The 16,594-nt window shown below is 39.1% G+C and overlaps 1 protein-coding gene across 16 annotated transcripts in view; it reads right to left on the bottom strand.

The window, feature by feature from the left end:
- CAST (calpastatin) overlaps window positions 1–16,594 on the bottom strand; it is a 118,673-nt gene that overhangs the window by 13,584 nt on the left and 88,495 nt on the right. For all 16 annotated transcript variants that reach the window (XM_071209142.1, XM_071209133.1, XM_004455947.5 and 13 more), the window contains 9 exons: window positions 15,957–16,058; window positions 14,195–14,278; window positions 13,113–13,160; window positions 11,874–11,969; window positions 9,541–9,636; window positions 6,174–6,275; window positions 5,613–5,696; window positions 3,086–3,136; window positions 2,840–2,911 (listed from right to left, as the gene is read on the bottom strand). In XM_071209142.1, the coding sequence (XP_071065243.1) occupies window positions 2,840–2,911; window positions 3,086–3,136; window positions 5,613–5,696; window positions 6,174–6,275; window positions 9,541–9,636; window positions 11,874–11,969; window positions 13,113–13,160; window positions 14,195–14,278; window positions 15,957–16,058 (735 nt within the window). The remainder of the gene's footprint in view (window positions 1–2,839; window positions 2,912–3,085; window positions 3,137–5,612; window positions 5,697–6,173; window positions 6,276–9,540; window positions 9,637–11,873; window positions 11,970–13,112; window positions 13,161–14,194; window positions 14,279–15,956; window positions 16,059–16,594) is intronic.

Genomic DNA, 16,594 nt, shown 5'->3' with positions numbered 1-16,594 from the left:
AAATAATTTGAGTTATATATATAAAGTACCTTACTACTATTAAAAAATTACCTTATAAAATGATTTGAGAATTGTCATCAATCTCTTAAGATGTTTAAACTATCTTAGATGCATGAGTCTTAATCTTTGTGTCCTTATTTCTTTTATTGAAGTTTTCTTAATACAAAGTCTCATATAATTACTAATTAGATAATTACTATATTTTTAATATCTTGCTAATAAGCATAATATGCACAATGTTATCTGCAAATATGTATATTTCTTCCTTTTTACTGTTATTTTCATGTGTTTTTAATGATTCTTCAATACAAATTAAGTAGAAATAACAAGATTTTGTGGTCTGTTTTTAAAGCAAATGCCTCTAGATTCTTGAAATTAAAAAGGTATCTTTAACACATCAAGTGACTGCCTACTCTTAAAAGATTTTTATTTAAAACATGATGCATGTAAAGTTAGTTAATACTGCCATTTTCATCAAGTTTTAAGAGAAGGACCATAATTATTTGTAAAAGCTACAATGTACAAAGTCATCTCTTTCAGGAAATATTTATGTCACATCAGAACTCTCTGAGAGTTAAACATCTGTCATCTTTAAACCTCTGTGGAAGAAGTTTGAGAATAGTTCTAATCTTTACTTCAGTTTTTGTGAATTATACAGTTTTATATTTTTGATTAAAAAATCTCTTAGAAAATTGTTGGACAGACTATTTCTTAATAGTTTGATTGCTCTTTGAAAATGATTATCATTATCTTTCTCATTTTTAAATTACATTCCTTTTCTCTATTATATTTACCAGTGTTTTATGCTGCCAGTGTTTATGTTTATGAATGTTAGATATTCATAAAAACAACTCTTGGCTTTAATCAATAATCCAGTTGGTCTGTTTTGTTGACTGCTAAATTGTTCCTTTTAAAAATTTAATTGCATTTTATTTGTCAGATTTTTTTCTCTTTTGCATTTGCCAGTATTTTATAGGGTTAATTATTTCAAAAGAAACAAATTACTATTGTTTAACTCTCAATGCTGCTATTTTTGTCTTCCTGAATGCTTACTGCTATTTCTTTGGATGGTCACTTTATTATATCACTTAAAAATTTAAATTTAAAAACCATTAACAGTTGTGGTTTACTATGCTTCTCATTTTCTCTATTAGATGAAGGCATTTATGATAATAAATATACTTCATGAATACTGCTTTGGCTGCTTCTCAGTTTGATTTGTAATATCATTAATTTTTAAACAGTCTTTTCTGAATTTACTTCCAGATTTGAATATTACTAGAAGTTCTGTTCTATGTTATTGTGATTAGAGAACAGGGTACACACAGTACTAGTTTTTTTGTATTTGAACATTCTTAAGAACCTCAGGGATTTTCTCCTAAATAATTTTCTATTTCAACCATTTAGCTTATCAGTTATATCTATCATATTAACTACATGGTTCACACTAACACAATTTTTCCTTTGCTAGAGTGTTATCTAAGAGTAGGATTTTTTTTTTAACCTTTTTTTCCTATATCCTACTAATCCTTTACACAGCTATCTATATATCTTCTTTAGGGGAAGGCCTATAAAATCATCATTACATTTTCCAAATCTCCAAATTTTTTAAAAGGAAAAAAATTCTAACTACTGGAAGAATGATATCTCAGGATGAGGAAGGGAATAAGGTGCCATCATCCCACAATTTGTTCATATGTTCTGTATCAAAACAATGACATGATTGTACCATACAAGGTACTGCTCACTTTATATTCCCAATACCTTACAGTTTCTAAACCAGGACCGGGCCTCTGTTTGTATGGAGGACTGGGAGGATGACGAGGGGAAGGCCATGGAATGGGGTGACTCAACCCCCTGGGCATGGTGCTTTAACAGAGATGTAGTAAGACGATGCACTGATTAGTGACCCCTTCCTTTTTTTTTAGGTACATGGGTCAGGGATTGAACCTGGGACCTTGTACGTGGGAAGCCGGTGTTCAACCACTGAGCTACACCAGTTTCCAACCCCTTCTTTGAAGGACTTTCCTGCTTTAGTTAAAACAAAAGCTTCAAACAACTACAAGAATCATTATTTCTGTTAAAAGTCACTCATTCTATTTCCCAACTGACATAAACATATTTTCCATGGCACTGTCTACATAGAAGCCTGTAAATTTGTGTTCCAATTGACAGTCAACAATAATATAGATAACCCAGACCCTTCAAAAAAAAGTTCTAAAATTATTTAAGTTTGGAAACTCTAAGAGATTCACAATATGTTTGCATAAAAAGAGAGTCCTGAGAATCCTAGAAAAACCTGCTTAACATTACCTAGAATTTCCCTAATATATCTAGTTACAGAATCCCTCTTCTTTTTTTTTCTCTTTTAAGGAGGTACCAGGGAGTGAATCCAGGACTTTGTACACATAAAGCAGATGCCAACCATTGAGCTACTCCAGCTCCACACAGAATCCCTTTTGAGGGACCATCTTTTTGATCCATGTGGAGCTAAGTTCCCTTGGGAGGCAGTTTGGAAAATGATGAATTGTAGAAACATCAACAGGTAAAGTTATTGGTTAAGAAGTCATTTTGGATAAACTTAAACTTAAATTCTCTTTTCACAGTTGTCCTTGATATAGTACATGCTTGTTGCGTCATGTATTTAAAGTGTGGAAACACCCACTGGGCTGGAACAAGAGTTCATGGTATCACATGTTTTTAACGGCCATGGTGGGTGGAGCGCCATCAACTTTGTGATATTTTCCTTGGCTCCCAAGTCAGATTCTAAGCCATAGGTTTCCATTTATTTTTGCCACCCTACAAGTAAGGAAGTAAAACCAGGTGGTTTCAGACTTACAAGAGATGAAATGTTTGAGGGGTCAGAGAAGTCTTCAGACAAAGCATCGAGAAGGAGGTCTTCACTCAGGGGCTGTAAGAATTGGGACATGTGTCAACAAACACCACTGTCATTTGTCTCCTCTTCTAAATAATGCCATTATTTATGTGCTGATAAACGCACTAAAAGGAAAGCTATGCCCTCCCAGAATTAGCAATTAGGGGGTCAAATGAAAAAAGCATACTCAGAAAAAACTGGTTTGCTTACTGGAAGCTGTTCCTTGGGCTCTTTCGGCACAAGTGGCTTTCCATCTTTATCCTATCCAGGGGGGAAATAAAACAAGGCATTAAATCACTTCACATTTTATCCCAAATATGAACCCTTGTAAATATTACAAAGAGTCAACAGGTTTTAACGGATGTTGTACACTGTAAATTAGAATCATTTTAGTAAACTGATGCTCTTATGAGAGGATATGCTCTAATTAGTTCATGTCAACAAACAATAAGCTCACAATACTTCAGGCATTTGCTAGGCACAGGGGAGCAAAATGAATTAGGCATGGTTTGTGACCTCAGAAGCCCATAAACTAGTGCAGGAGAAAAACTGCGACCATCAATATAGTCTGCACTGCATGCTGTGATGGCATCTGCTGGATACCAAGGGTGACAAGGATGTGCCCCTCACCTGCCTTGGGTGGAGGCTGGGCAGAGGGTGCCTGGAAAAAGGTGATTAACTTTACAAGCCACACACCCCATTAAAAAATATTGCTTATGTGCCATACCCTGCACTGACCATTGGGAATACAACAAAGACCAGGACAAAGGCAGGATGCTTTGAAACTTATGACTAAGGTTATACTAAGCTTTAGATGACTCTGGGTACCACTTCTGAAATAACAGGACATACTCACAAAAGCATTTGGGGATATTTACTAAACGAGGATTTATAAATTAATGGTAAAATACATTTATCCAAATACACAAAAATAAATAGGTATAAGGTGATGTATATGAACATTTCTCCTGAGAAACTTTTTTGGTTAGTTTTATTTGCTTTAAGTAGAGGAGGTGTTGTGGTTTAGGAGTTTCATCTGCTTTCCTCTTTTTTTTAATTAAACATTTATTCCCCCCTCATCGTTTGTGCTTGCTGCCTGCTCTCTGTGTCTGTTCTTTGGGTGCTCTCTGTCGTCATCTTTTTTTTCTTAGGCAGCACCGGGAACTGAACCTGGAACCTCCCGTGTGCAAGGGAGGCATCCAATCACTTGAGCCACATCCACTCCTGCTTCTTATATCTCTCATGATATCTCCTTGTGTCAGCTCACCATGCCAGCCCCTCGTGTCAGCTTGCTATCTTGCTCGTCTTCTTTAGGTGGCACCAGGAACTGAACCTGGGACGTCCTATGTCGGAGGGAGGCACCCAACTGCTTGAGGCCACATCCATGCCCTGCTTCCCTCTTAACTGACAAACTCCTTCATTCTCTGTTACATCTCCTCTGCAGATTCACTTGTACCTCTGACCATTCCTTAGTTGGTAGGGAAAGCATAACTAGGATTATCTTCAACCATCCCTTAGACGCAAAGGCAGCCAATTTCCCAAGTAAGGCATGGGGTCATGGGGGCACTTTGGTTATCCACTCAAATGTCCTATCATTTCATCACCATATTTCTGGAAAGAAGAAACTTGCAATCTGCCCTCAGGGAGCTAAATCTCACTGAAGAGACCCGATGTGAACATAATCAATAAATAACAATGCGGGATTTAAACAAGATCAGTCCAGCAACGGAAAATGTTATAAAGCACTAGGCTATAAGCAAATGTGTGAGATAAGCACAGAGAAGGTTGAAACTACTGTAGATTAAAGTGGTCAGGGAAGGATAACTAACTGCTTTCTGAAAAACTGCTACTAAGATTCAGTGAAGAAGAGAGAAATTAACCAATTAACTACTGTGAAGAGTTATCTGCACTTGACCAGCCTCCACTGAAAGGGGATTCCTCAGTAGATACAGAATACATGGCCTTTAAAAAGTTCTCTAAGGACTTGCAACGTGACATATAGCTAAGGCCAAATTAAGAGAAATGCCAGGGTTTCAATGAATTGGGAAATATAGAAAGGAAGCAGAAGGTATCTACAATAATAACCTTTTAATCAGGGAGAGCTCAATATAGTTCCTGTTTTTGGCAAATAGTTGGACTAGTGCACATGGGTGAGTAAGAGGAGTACCAAACTGATTTTCCTGAATTGTTAATGAAGTTGAAGTTGAATATTCTTTTAAGTAGCGGCCCCTGTTCAAATAGCTATATTTCACAAGACTTATAATGGGGTCTGGCCCCACATCACTTGTTCTGTACAATCTGCACATTCAAAATAAAGGAAATGGGCCAATTTATCACTTTACTCAATGTTAAACAGACTCTCTTGTTTTTCAGTTTATAGCTAAGAGTTGCAAATTTTTCCTCAAAGGAAATAAATGTTTCTCATTTTGGCTTTCCTATGGATGTGAAGTTTTCTTTATTTCTGCTATTATAACAAACCACATATAGGAGGGAAAAATTTAGGTAGCTGAGATTTTAGACTTCTTTCACTTAAGCACAGAGGAGAGGCCACTTAGGGATATTTTAGCTTCATAGCTTGTGTTCTAATAGCATAATTAGTGGACTAATGCTGTTTGGTATTTGAAATATTAGGAAGACCTTTCTACTTCAGGCAGCTTTCTTTCCATGTCCTTGTTCTATGTGTATGAAATTCAGTATGCATTAACATAAAATAGAAGAAAAATCCCAGCCTGTTTACCTTGATCTCTTCTAATCTGTAGTCAGGAGGAATTGTTTCTTCTTTTTCCCCAAGTTTTTCACGATCCTCTTCTTTTGCTTTCTCCTGAATAAAAGTTATGCCATTTAAAAATGGATACTTTAGTGACTAACCTTGAGATAAATAAATCCACCGTAGATCAGAAACATAGACATGACCACATAGTTAGCGTTTCTATAGTCACTTAATCTTTAACCCTGTAACCCAGGGTAGCAGGCCCAGAAGCACTCCGGGCTAAAAGGCGGGTGGTGAGGGCAGCACGTAGCTGCCACTTCTCTCAAGAGCCTTCAGCAGCGTGGATGCACGCAGAGCAAGGTGAGGCTCAGAGACGTCTGATCCGTGAATGCTATCCAGCCACTGCTGCTGGTTAAAGAGGGATCCTTATTCAGGGTTAACTTATTAAACAGTAACAGGAAACAGCTGGTCATGTTTTGTGGAAAATATAAAAAATGCATATAAAAAAAACCACAACTAAGTTATTTTGGGTGGAGGTTGGGCAGATGAATGATGGTTATTTTCTAGAAGCATCTGAGCTGCCATTACCTTGACTTTATCTACCACAGGTTTTCCATCTTCCGGATCTGTTTCTCTTTTCCCCAGGCTACCAGCCAAGGCTTCTACAGCATCATCTGGCAGCGTGCCCTTCTAAAAGCACATTAGTGGATATATTATGGAGGTTGTAATCACTCCTTTTAAAACACACTATATATCAAACAATTCAGACAGGCATATCCTTATTTCAAGCCTAGATAAGAAGCACACGTCATCTTCTTCATAATTTGAGTTATTAAGTGAATTAGAATCTATGTTTAAAGAACCTAAAATGTTGAATGTTAAAGCAAATTTCTTAGCTAATCAAGTATGTGCAACTTACAGAACACTGAGAAAACTTGAGATTGAACACTGGGTTTTGGTTTAGAAATAAGGCAGGCAGTGGAATGAGGGGCAGCAAGAGAAGCTGAAAGTCAGAAAGGAAAAAGAGTGACCTCTGGAGCTCATTCTATAGATGGTGTAGGAAAGCTTTTAAAAAAAAAAGTCTACGAGAGGACGTTTTTCCAATTCTGTGAAAGGGAGTGGCCCAGCCCAAGGAAGGCGGCCCAGACCGAGCCTCTACTGAGGCCCAGAAGCAAGTTTTCCCTCAGGGGTTCCTCCTGGTCAAAGTGGATTCAGGGCTGAATATGAGACCTGTGACCAACGAACCGGAGGAGCAAACAAAGAATCATCTACCTGTTCAAAATGTGATCTCATGAGCTCCAGTCACTGTACTTCTTAAAATGAAGCTGGATGAACAGACAGGATGTTATAGAGGGAAAATAAAGGCGAAATAGTGCTTGGGTTAAAAGACAGGACTAGTTCTGGCTTTTCCAAACTATGGATGATGATACAGTCACTAGTGGCTCACAAAACCATTTTAATGTCTTAACAGGATTTTTTTTTTAAAGGAAAAGAATAGAAAATAGAGTATATCATACATAACAAGGGTAAGTAAACTGTTGTTTGTGTTGTATGGGTCCCTCTGGGTTGCAGTATACAGTTACTGTTTTCCTACTATTGATCTTGGGTAAACGAAAGTGTGAAAGCCCCTGGATTAAAAGGTTCAAAGTCAATGCTTATCATAAAATAGTCTATGGCCTCACATTGAGTATATATTGGAATTTGAAAGTAAAGTATCTTTTCTGTTTTGCATATTTAGCCATCATTGCAATTAAGAAACATAGTTTTTCTGCTAAACTGCACAGTGTAAGATCACCAATGAGGAGATGCAAGCTAAGTGGCAAGTGAGTTATTGCCATCTGGTGGTTGGACCGTGTATTGCTTCGCCCCCAGGATCAACAAAAATCTCCGATGAATCTACCTGTTTGGATTAGATTCAATGTGCAAGAGTTGTACCTGTACCCAAGTCTTGCTCAGGAAATGTGAGGTGCTACCTCACCTTCACCTTCCCACACTGCCTTTCTGTTTTTCACAAACTTCTGCTGTACAATCTGTGAAAAACACTGCTTCCTTAACCTGTATCTTTTGCCAACCTCTGGTTTAATGAATTAGTAGTGAAAACACAGTTAGAAAAGCTAGGAGGAGGAATATAAGAATTAAGTATTTGGAAACAACACTAAGAACTAAAATTATTTCTGTAGAATTCTGTGTTAAATTCTGAACTAGCACGCAGGTCTCTATTTCCCCAGTACATTTTCTTTTTATAAAATAAGTTCACAAGGCACACCTTCATCTCCTTTCTCTTCTCTTTCTCCCTGCATCCCTTTGTTCACAAAACCCCCAGTCTTTCTGGAGTCCCTTGGCCTTTATCACACTCCTCTGATATTCTTCCTGGTTCCCAAGGGTGTCACAATCCCAGAAATGCCAACCACCTCAGTCAAGGTAACCTTGGCGACTGTAGCCAGAGTTGGTAGGGCAGAGGCCAGGAAAAGAGGTCAGGAACTGGGGAAACAAGAACTCTTCTTTCCTGCCCACTAAAAATCCAGTGCTTGGCTCTCCAAGGTCGGGGACAAGTCAGAGAGGAACTGTGTCCTGTCAGACCTGGCAGTCACCACAGGCGCCCAAGGCAGATGGCATATCACTGCCTGTTACCGCTTCTTTCACTCTTCTCTTCCTGGACTCTCTCACTCTCTCCTGCTCTCTACTAATGTGTCCTGGGGGCTGGCACCCACAAGGTGAAAGTCTCTGGAGAGCACCCTGAAACTTCAAATCAAGTCCTAAGGCAGGAGGGAAACCCTGGACTCTGACAGGATTGTAGTTGGAAGCAAGGACAGCCCTGGCGCAAAGCAACCACTTCACAGCTCCCAAGACTCCTGAACTTACACCTTCCTCATCCTCTTTTCTCAAATGACTGAACACACTTATCCCAAACACACAAGGTGCTTCAGGCTTCTGTGCTGGCCAGTCCTCAGCTCACTTATCCCTTCAGGAGAAAGGTGCTGTAATCACTTCTCAGCATGATGCTGCCCTCTCCCCCAACACAAGCCTGTCTTAATTCTCCCTGGGGCCAGGGGTTCCTTCACCTGCGCTCCCTCTGACCCTGTCCATATGGGAATGATCAGGTTGTCCCATAAGCTTGAGAGCTGGCCTGTTTCCACGCAAGATCTGAAGGCAGATGAGAACGGGGGCCATAGTGCCAATCTCTGTTGAGGCTCTGAGAGGGTGATTGTTCAAGGTCAACTCAAAGCCTCATTTCCCTTGTCTATATTAAGGAAATGATCAGAACAAACTTTCCAGTGTCCTTGTGAAAATTTACTATGAGAAGACATTGTAAAGCCTTTAGAACAATGGAGTTGTAGAAAAAGAAAATTCAGAGTGCAGATTCAAGAGCTCTGTAGTAATGAAACTTATTCCCAGAGATGTTATTCTATGACTCAGGTTCTGTCTTCACCTAGTGGAAATAAAACCCACTGAATTCAAAGGGAAACAAAGATTCACATAGTTAAATATCATACTGCATACACAAATGAGAGAGAGAGAGGGACGCAAAAATGAAGGACAGGGAAAGGAACTAAGTCCATCTGTTTTCTTCTAGTTGGGAGATGGGAGAGGAGTCATAACGATTTTAGTGCAAATTATCCCACCAAGAGAGTCAGTAAGAACCAAGGCGGGGTTATTTGTGGAACTCCAAATCAGCTTGAAAGATGAGAAAAAGTGAAAAAGCATGACTATCCACAAATAGCTAGAAAGTTTCAGAAGGTGGGAAAAAAAGTTAGCAGCATTTAAAAAATTAAACCTAGCCTGAAATTCTAGCATACCCATGAAGTCCACAGAACACGAGATATAGTAGCTTTGTATCACATATTATTTTTAAATCAAGAATAAAGTTATATGATGATAATATGCAGCAGAAAGTGCATGGGAGGAAAAAGAGAACTTTCTCAAGACATTTCTCAGCACCCAAGGGGTGACTCACCGACGTAGCTGGTTTGGATGGAGCCGCCTGTATACTACACATGGAGGTCCGGGGCACGGCCTCTTCCACGGGTGTCTGGGCAGGGGCTTTGGATTCCTGAGGAAAGAAGTGGGCTCTTTGAATAACTTCAGAAATACCTGGTTAGTTAAACTGAACAAATGTATACTAATAATACTCTCTACTATATGATTACTGTGGGTGGGATTCTCTCCAACGTCTAAGGACTGTTTACAAGTAAACAAGTCAAGGCACATTCAAACCTTTTGGCAATCATCATTCCCAAGTGGTTTCACTTCTTAACTTAGGTAGGTTTGGTAGGTTGAGGCTTTCGTGGACTCCAGAAAATCATGTCCTTAGGGCTAATCCATTCCTATGGGTATAAACCTGTTGTAGGTGGGAATGTCTTTTGATTAGGTTACTTCAGTAAGGCATGGACCAGGGCGGGTCTTAATCCTCTTACTGGAATCCGTCATAAATGGGAAGAGTACAGAGAGAGAGAGAGAAAAGCCATAGAGGTTGAGAAAGTTCCAAGAGCAGACAGAAAACCAGAAGCCAGAAGTTCAAAGCAAACCTGGAAGAGAAGGGAAAGACTGGCAGACACCATCATGTGCCCTGCCATGTCAGAGAGAAGTCCAGGATTGCCAGCAGCTGGTCTTTGGGGAGAAAGCATCGCCTGATGAAGTTTTGATTTGGACATTTTTTCTCAGCCTCGAGACTGCAGGTTTTACAACCTAATAAATCCCCATTATAAAAGCCAACCCATTTCTGGTATATTGAATTTCCACGGCCTAGCAGATTAAACAGTAGGTTACTTTAGCTCTTTGAGACTCAGTTTCCACATCTGTAAAATGACAACAGTGATAGTACCGATACCTCATGAGTGATACAGGGCTTAATGAGATAGTAGTACATGTTTTGTGGGTACACAGTAGGCTCAATAAATGTTAGTAATTACCACTATTACTTACATTATTTATTTTTCATCATATAGCATGATACATAACAATAAAATGATCCCAATTATATAATGCAATATAGTATTTTATATAAAATACAGCATTTGTATACATCTACCCACAAGAGCACTTTGTAAATTATAGGTAGTTATATACAAATGTAAGATAGTAATATGATCCCAGTGGTCACCAAAGTGTGGTTTCTGGACCAGAGGTCTCAGCATTAACAAGGAACTTGTTAGAAGTGCAAATTCTTGTGTCCCCAGCCCAACATACTAAACCAGATGTTCTAAGGTCCAGCAATCTATTTTAAAAAAAAAACCTCTAGGTGATTCTGGTGCATGTGAAAGTTTGGAAACCACTGTACTATCTTCTTGTATCACAGGAATAAAATTTCAAACAAATTGTTTTTAATCCAGACATTTAAGGAAGCCTACCCTATATACAACGTGCTCAGCAGATGACCAACAGGGCATGAGCTCTGCTCTCGAGGAGTCCCATCCTGTCTAAAAGTCTCTCTAGATGTCAGAAGTGAAGAGGGACCAGCTCAGCTAAAAACCTTGGTTAACAAATCTAAGAGGAATATTTAAGGAAAGAACTATAGATGTCCTCCTGTACTTGACGTCTGGCTAATACAGGTTGGAAGGGTGGGGTATGGTATGGGAAGGGAAAGGTGACAGATGGAGGAGGCCATGTTTTAGCAGAGCTTTAGAGGCTGGGGAGGATTTTAGTTGACTGAATTGGGAGGAAAGGGAATTCCAGAGAGAAGAAACAGCAGGAGAGAAGATATGAGGACACACAAGTGCTAAATGATGGTCTGGTGATACTGGGCCCTACATGGTAGGGAAGGAATCTGCAGCCAGAACGCATTAGATGGATCATTTATTTTGTAGGGAATGGTGAGTGCCTGAGGGGTGGGATGGAGCTGGGACACAATTGACTACAAATATGCTTGAGAAAGGATAATGCTGGTGGACGTAAAGAATGGACTGGCTGGAAGAAGACATAAGATGGAGAGGCCACTGCCATCCTAAGGGAGAGATGAAGAGGACTTTATCTAGGTCAGTTACAGAAGCAGGAATGGAAAGGAGGACATGGATTTGAGAACTTTCCTGGAGGAATTATTACAGGACAAGGCCTCTGGAGAAAGAATCGAATAGAGGACTGAGATGGAAGGAATAGCCTGGGCAGTGTGGGAAAAGAAAGCACATCCAGAAAAAGGCAAGACAAAAGCTGCACATGTAAAAGGATGGTATAATGGGCTTTTTATGTACCACTTCATGTGAAAATAGTTTTGGTCTCACATTTAAGTATACAAAAACAAACTGAAAAAAAAACCAACAACAAAACTTAACAGTTATATTTGTAGAAACATACTTCTGTTTTTTCAGTTGGCTTAGATTGTTTTTCTTTACGTTTGGACTGGTTGAAATCCTCAGAAAGTTCATCAATGAGTTCTGATTCACTCTGGGGCTGTAATATATGAAGAAATATTGTACATTGTGAAGTAACTAATTTTAATTTGTAAAAAATTTTTTCTTAGAATGAATTTTTAGGATCTAAAACCAAATGCAAGTTTTACACTCCTGAAAGCTGCTACATTTATGCTGGCAAATGTTATTAGTAGGCACTTTAAATAGGGGTACTTTTCATTTATCAGTGTAATATAAATGTCCGGAAACTACTGAGGAATACTAATTACCTTAGTATGACAAAATGTTAATGGTTTATCTGGTCAAAAACTTTCCTGACACTTGAATTTCAGAAGAATTTTGTTATTAAAAAAACCAACTACCTGACATTTCAATGAAGATCTGTATTGTTTCTTGTGTGATTTTCTTTTTCCTACTTCCCAATGATTTGCATTGTGAATAACTCAGAGGAGACATAGATCAAATATTCCTTTCCTATAATTATGTGTTTTTTTGGTCAGGAAAGCTCTGTTATTTGTATTTTAAGGATGTGGAGATATCAACTTTTAATGGGAACATGGCAAGGTGATTCAGAACATAAACGCTCTGGCATCGGACAGCTGAGCTGTGAGTCCCGACCTTCTAATTTCCCGGCTGTGTGAATTTGGGTGATTTATTTAACCTTTCTGAACCTCAGTTTCCTACATCTGTAAGATGGGAATAGTCATAGTGCCTTTCTCTTTCAGAGACAATTGAAAAAGATAACATAAAAAAGCATCGAGTACAGTGTCAGGTATAGTGTAAGTGATTAATAAATGCTGCTGATTATTATCATCGTGACGCGTACCTAGGAGAGGTGCTACTGACTTCGGGCAGCAGAGAATCATCAGAGTCTTTGATACCTGGATTAGGATCAAACTCTACCAGTGTTCATTTAGCCTAGTTTAAAGGCTATCTTGATATCAGCAGCTAATGTTCAAGGAATAGCACCTAAAGATGTAACAATGAGTCTAATAATACATGAGAAAAACAATCACCAGAAAACATGAAAAGTAGCCAAGTGTTATCATCAGAAGTTCCCCTGCTCCTTAATTCTAGTTTGTCAAGCACACCTCCACAGTAAAATCTGGCCTACCAAAAAGATCTCAATTTATACTTTAATTTCTATTATTTTCTAGGTATTAAATAAAAATTATTTCCTTACCTGTGATTTTTCCTCAGGCTCTGGTAATAGAGGTTTTCCATCTTTATCCTGTAAGTGACATGGAAAAGTCACTGAACAAGAAATAGATAATTTTGCTTTCTATTTTGTCATGGCCCATAAAGTTTGTTTTGGGGGAATTCTGGGATGTGAGAGGAGAGTTGTTTTTTATATTTGAGTGATTTTGTATTTTAGATTTAGTTTTGACGAAGTATCAGAAATGAGGGGTTGAGCTATAAAAATCAATTCGATGGTATATCTCCAAAAAAGATGTTTTTGCTGCAAAGCTTATATAGACAGCTAAACAGATACTATTGGCGAAATTTTAGAGGCCAAATTTTACCAAATATGACATACATTTAATTTAAAAGCTATAGAAAAAACATCTTCCATCCATTGGCCAGGCCAACAGAATAAAATAAGGGGTCTTTGGTAAGAAACATGCAACTACACTAATAAAGGATTAAAAAAAAAAAAAAAAAAAAAAAAGACTGCAGAGGACAAAGGAGCAGCTATCATTCTTACAATACTGTTTTAGTTTTTTGGACAGGTTTCACAATTCAGAATATTTCTGAAAATGAGGAACTTTTCATATGCAAGCATACTTAAGTATCAGCCATTTTCTGTCCTGTGTTTATGTGTATCATTTCTAAGATAACTTACAAATATAACCACAGGAGTTATTCTACCATCCTCACCACAAATCCGAAACAACAACAAAACCACCTTGACTGAGGATGCTGGTAAACAGTTGTAAATTTAGATCTACCACTTAGAAGGTCTATGGTGCTTTGACCCATGTGGCAGTTAGAGAGAACATTAAAGAAAAAGTTATTCTCAAATAGTTCCTTCTGTTCTAAAGTTAAGGATCTATGTCAAACATTGTTAGTAGCTGAAACACTTGAATTTGTGGGAATTTGAATGACCATATGGTTGCTACTCAGTAAGCTAGGCAGGGAAGAAAAGGCTCATGGCTGTTAGAGTTTGCAAGTGACCTGCTGCCCTTAGCAGCAGGGGCGTGAGCCCGGGGAGACCTGCTGCAAAGGCAAGGTGAGCGGCTGCTGCACACTCTGGATAAGGCGTACCGTGACTGGTTTTAATCTGTACTCAGAGGGGACCGTTTCCTCATCCTCACCACACTTCTTCAGCTTTTCTTCTTTCGCTTTTGCCTGGTGAAAGTGGAGAAGAAAGTGAGGGTTTGCCTACACGTGCTAAGTGAAGGAAGTGCTTCCTCCACGCGGTACAGACTCCTGTATGATGGTACCAGCCTTTACACTGAATTCACTGTCAGAAACTAAGAACCCAGAGAAGCGGTGGATCTTCTTAGAAAACATTTATACTTTGTACATGATCTAGAGAATGGAAAACTACTACTAATAAGAGTGGAAAGAAGAGTTCTTTTTGTTGGAATTTTTTGTTGGAATTCCTGCTGCTCTGAATTTTTTTTTGGAGGAAATTTAATACATTTATAGCATCCCAGACTAGAACCCAAAACTGCTTCAAAAGTTCCTTTTATGCCATTCTTTTTACATCTACCCAACTGACTTCCATCTCCTCTAGGGTTCTTTTCGCCTCCCCCCCCCATACTTATTTTCTTATTAAATCCTTCTAGTTATCTGTAAGGAGCATGAGGCAAACGCTCCCTCTGGTGGTGGAACCACAGCTCAACTTGGTCTCCTGATTTCTCTCAGGGTTTTGCCAAGACCTCCCATTCCTTGAAACCACGTTGCCTCTATTTGGCTACTCCAAGCCATGCACACATAACACTGTGTTTCAACAAAAGTCTCCTTTCTTCCCAATACATTACTTGGTCCTGGAGGACCAGGACTGCTTCTCCTGCACCCTTGCGTTCGCCTTCATAAAGCTTATCGTGCCATGGTGAGCCCCCAAGGAAAGCTGAAGACAGAAACTGGCCCATTTGGATTGGTGCAGTCCCAGACTCAGCTGTCGGTTGCCGGGAGTCAGGGAGACTCACCCAACCTTACGACTCAGAACAGGAAGTGACAGCAGAGAACAGGCAGCAGCATTGTGACAGCGACACCCGGAGGACCCCTGCCCTGAGCTGACTGGGTGGGTCAGGAGGATCCCCTGCCAGTGCCCGTCTCCACCCTCAAACTGCCTTGAAGGAAATGTCTCCAGAACAACGGGCAACTCTCCCCTTCCCCTCCCCATCTCCCCCAGAGGACTGGGTTTTAAAATTCACAAACATTGTAAAGTAACTTTAAAACGATCCTACACCAAATACAAGCTTGGTTTATTTTGGCTCTGAGGCTTGTTAAGATCTTGGAGTGTGGAGGGATAAACATTCACCAGTATAAGAGCCTAATTATGCAGGAGCCTGGATAAGGGTAATTATTGCTTGGTTTTATTAATATGAGACAAATATTTCAACATCTTTCCCCAGAATCACAAAAGAAGGTACCTCCCCCACCCCATTCACCCCCATCTCCCTCTCAAAAACAGAGGCAACCAGAATCCTTCTAAAAAGACAAAATTCAAATTTCCCTAGAGCAGACACACCTCACTATTTCTCACCAGGCCACTCACCATGTTACCTTGTTTAGTCATGAGTCATTTAAGTTTTGGCAAAGGAGATCACTGTTCCTTTCAAATATTACAATTCTAGATGTTTTATAAGACAAAGACTCAAATATCTGTCTTGGTTGCTAACTACCTAGCAATAAATATCAACATTCACTGGACTCTGAAAGTTAGGCAGAATAAAGAGTAGTTCATTTTAATCTCCAAAAAAAATAAACATTGTGTAAGAATTCTAAACATGCATAATGCATTTAGGGTTGTAACCTGCAGACTAAACGTTCTGTATAATAACTCCAAGTACAATACCTCATCCACTTCCTTAACAGAGCTCAGGTCTGGCTCAGGTTCTGGTTTCCGGTGGCCCAGCGAGGCAGAAAGCATATCAAGTGCTTCGTCGCTCATTGTATTCTGTTAAAAATGAAACAATGAAAAAGAGAACATTTCCTCAGCCTGAATAATCCATTTGCTTCTTTGTGAAATAAACATTTTAAATACATAGGATGAATGGTAGAGTAGCAATGAGATTTTATTTGAACCCTAGCAAAAAAAGAAAGAAAAATGAACTTACCGGTGAGTGCAAATTAGAGCTAAGACACGTTTCTACAGTAACTGAGATCCCAGGGGCAAACTTTATTCCCTATTTAGCTAGCTAGAATTAGAACTATAAGAATAACTTTATTATTATGAAACAATTTTCTCAAAAAAAAAAAAGCTCCAAGTAGTAAACTATGACTATTCCGTTTTTCTTTTTCTAAAAATATTTACCTATAAATGACTTCTCATAATCCTGTCCTTTAACAGAAGCAGGGAAAGGTGAAGTGGCCCAGCTTCTCCGAGGGCACAAAGGCTGCTCCTTGTAGGAACTCCCACCCCCAGGGTGTGGTGCTCACCACTGGTCCCCCAGCCAGCCAGATAAAGACAAACTGACTCCAGAGGGGAGAGGC

This window comes from Dasypus novemcinctus, chromosome 2 (genome assembly GCF_030445035.2).
Source record: "Dasypus novemcinctus isolate mDasNov1 chromosome 2, mDasNov1.1.hap2, whole genome shotgun sequence".
Lineage (NCBI taxonomy): Eukaryota > Metazoa > Chordata > Mammalia > Cingulata > Dasypodidae > Dasypus > Dasypus novemcinctus.
Note: the sequence above shows the minus strand (reverse complement) of the source record. Positions and strands in the feature narration are given on the sequence as shown.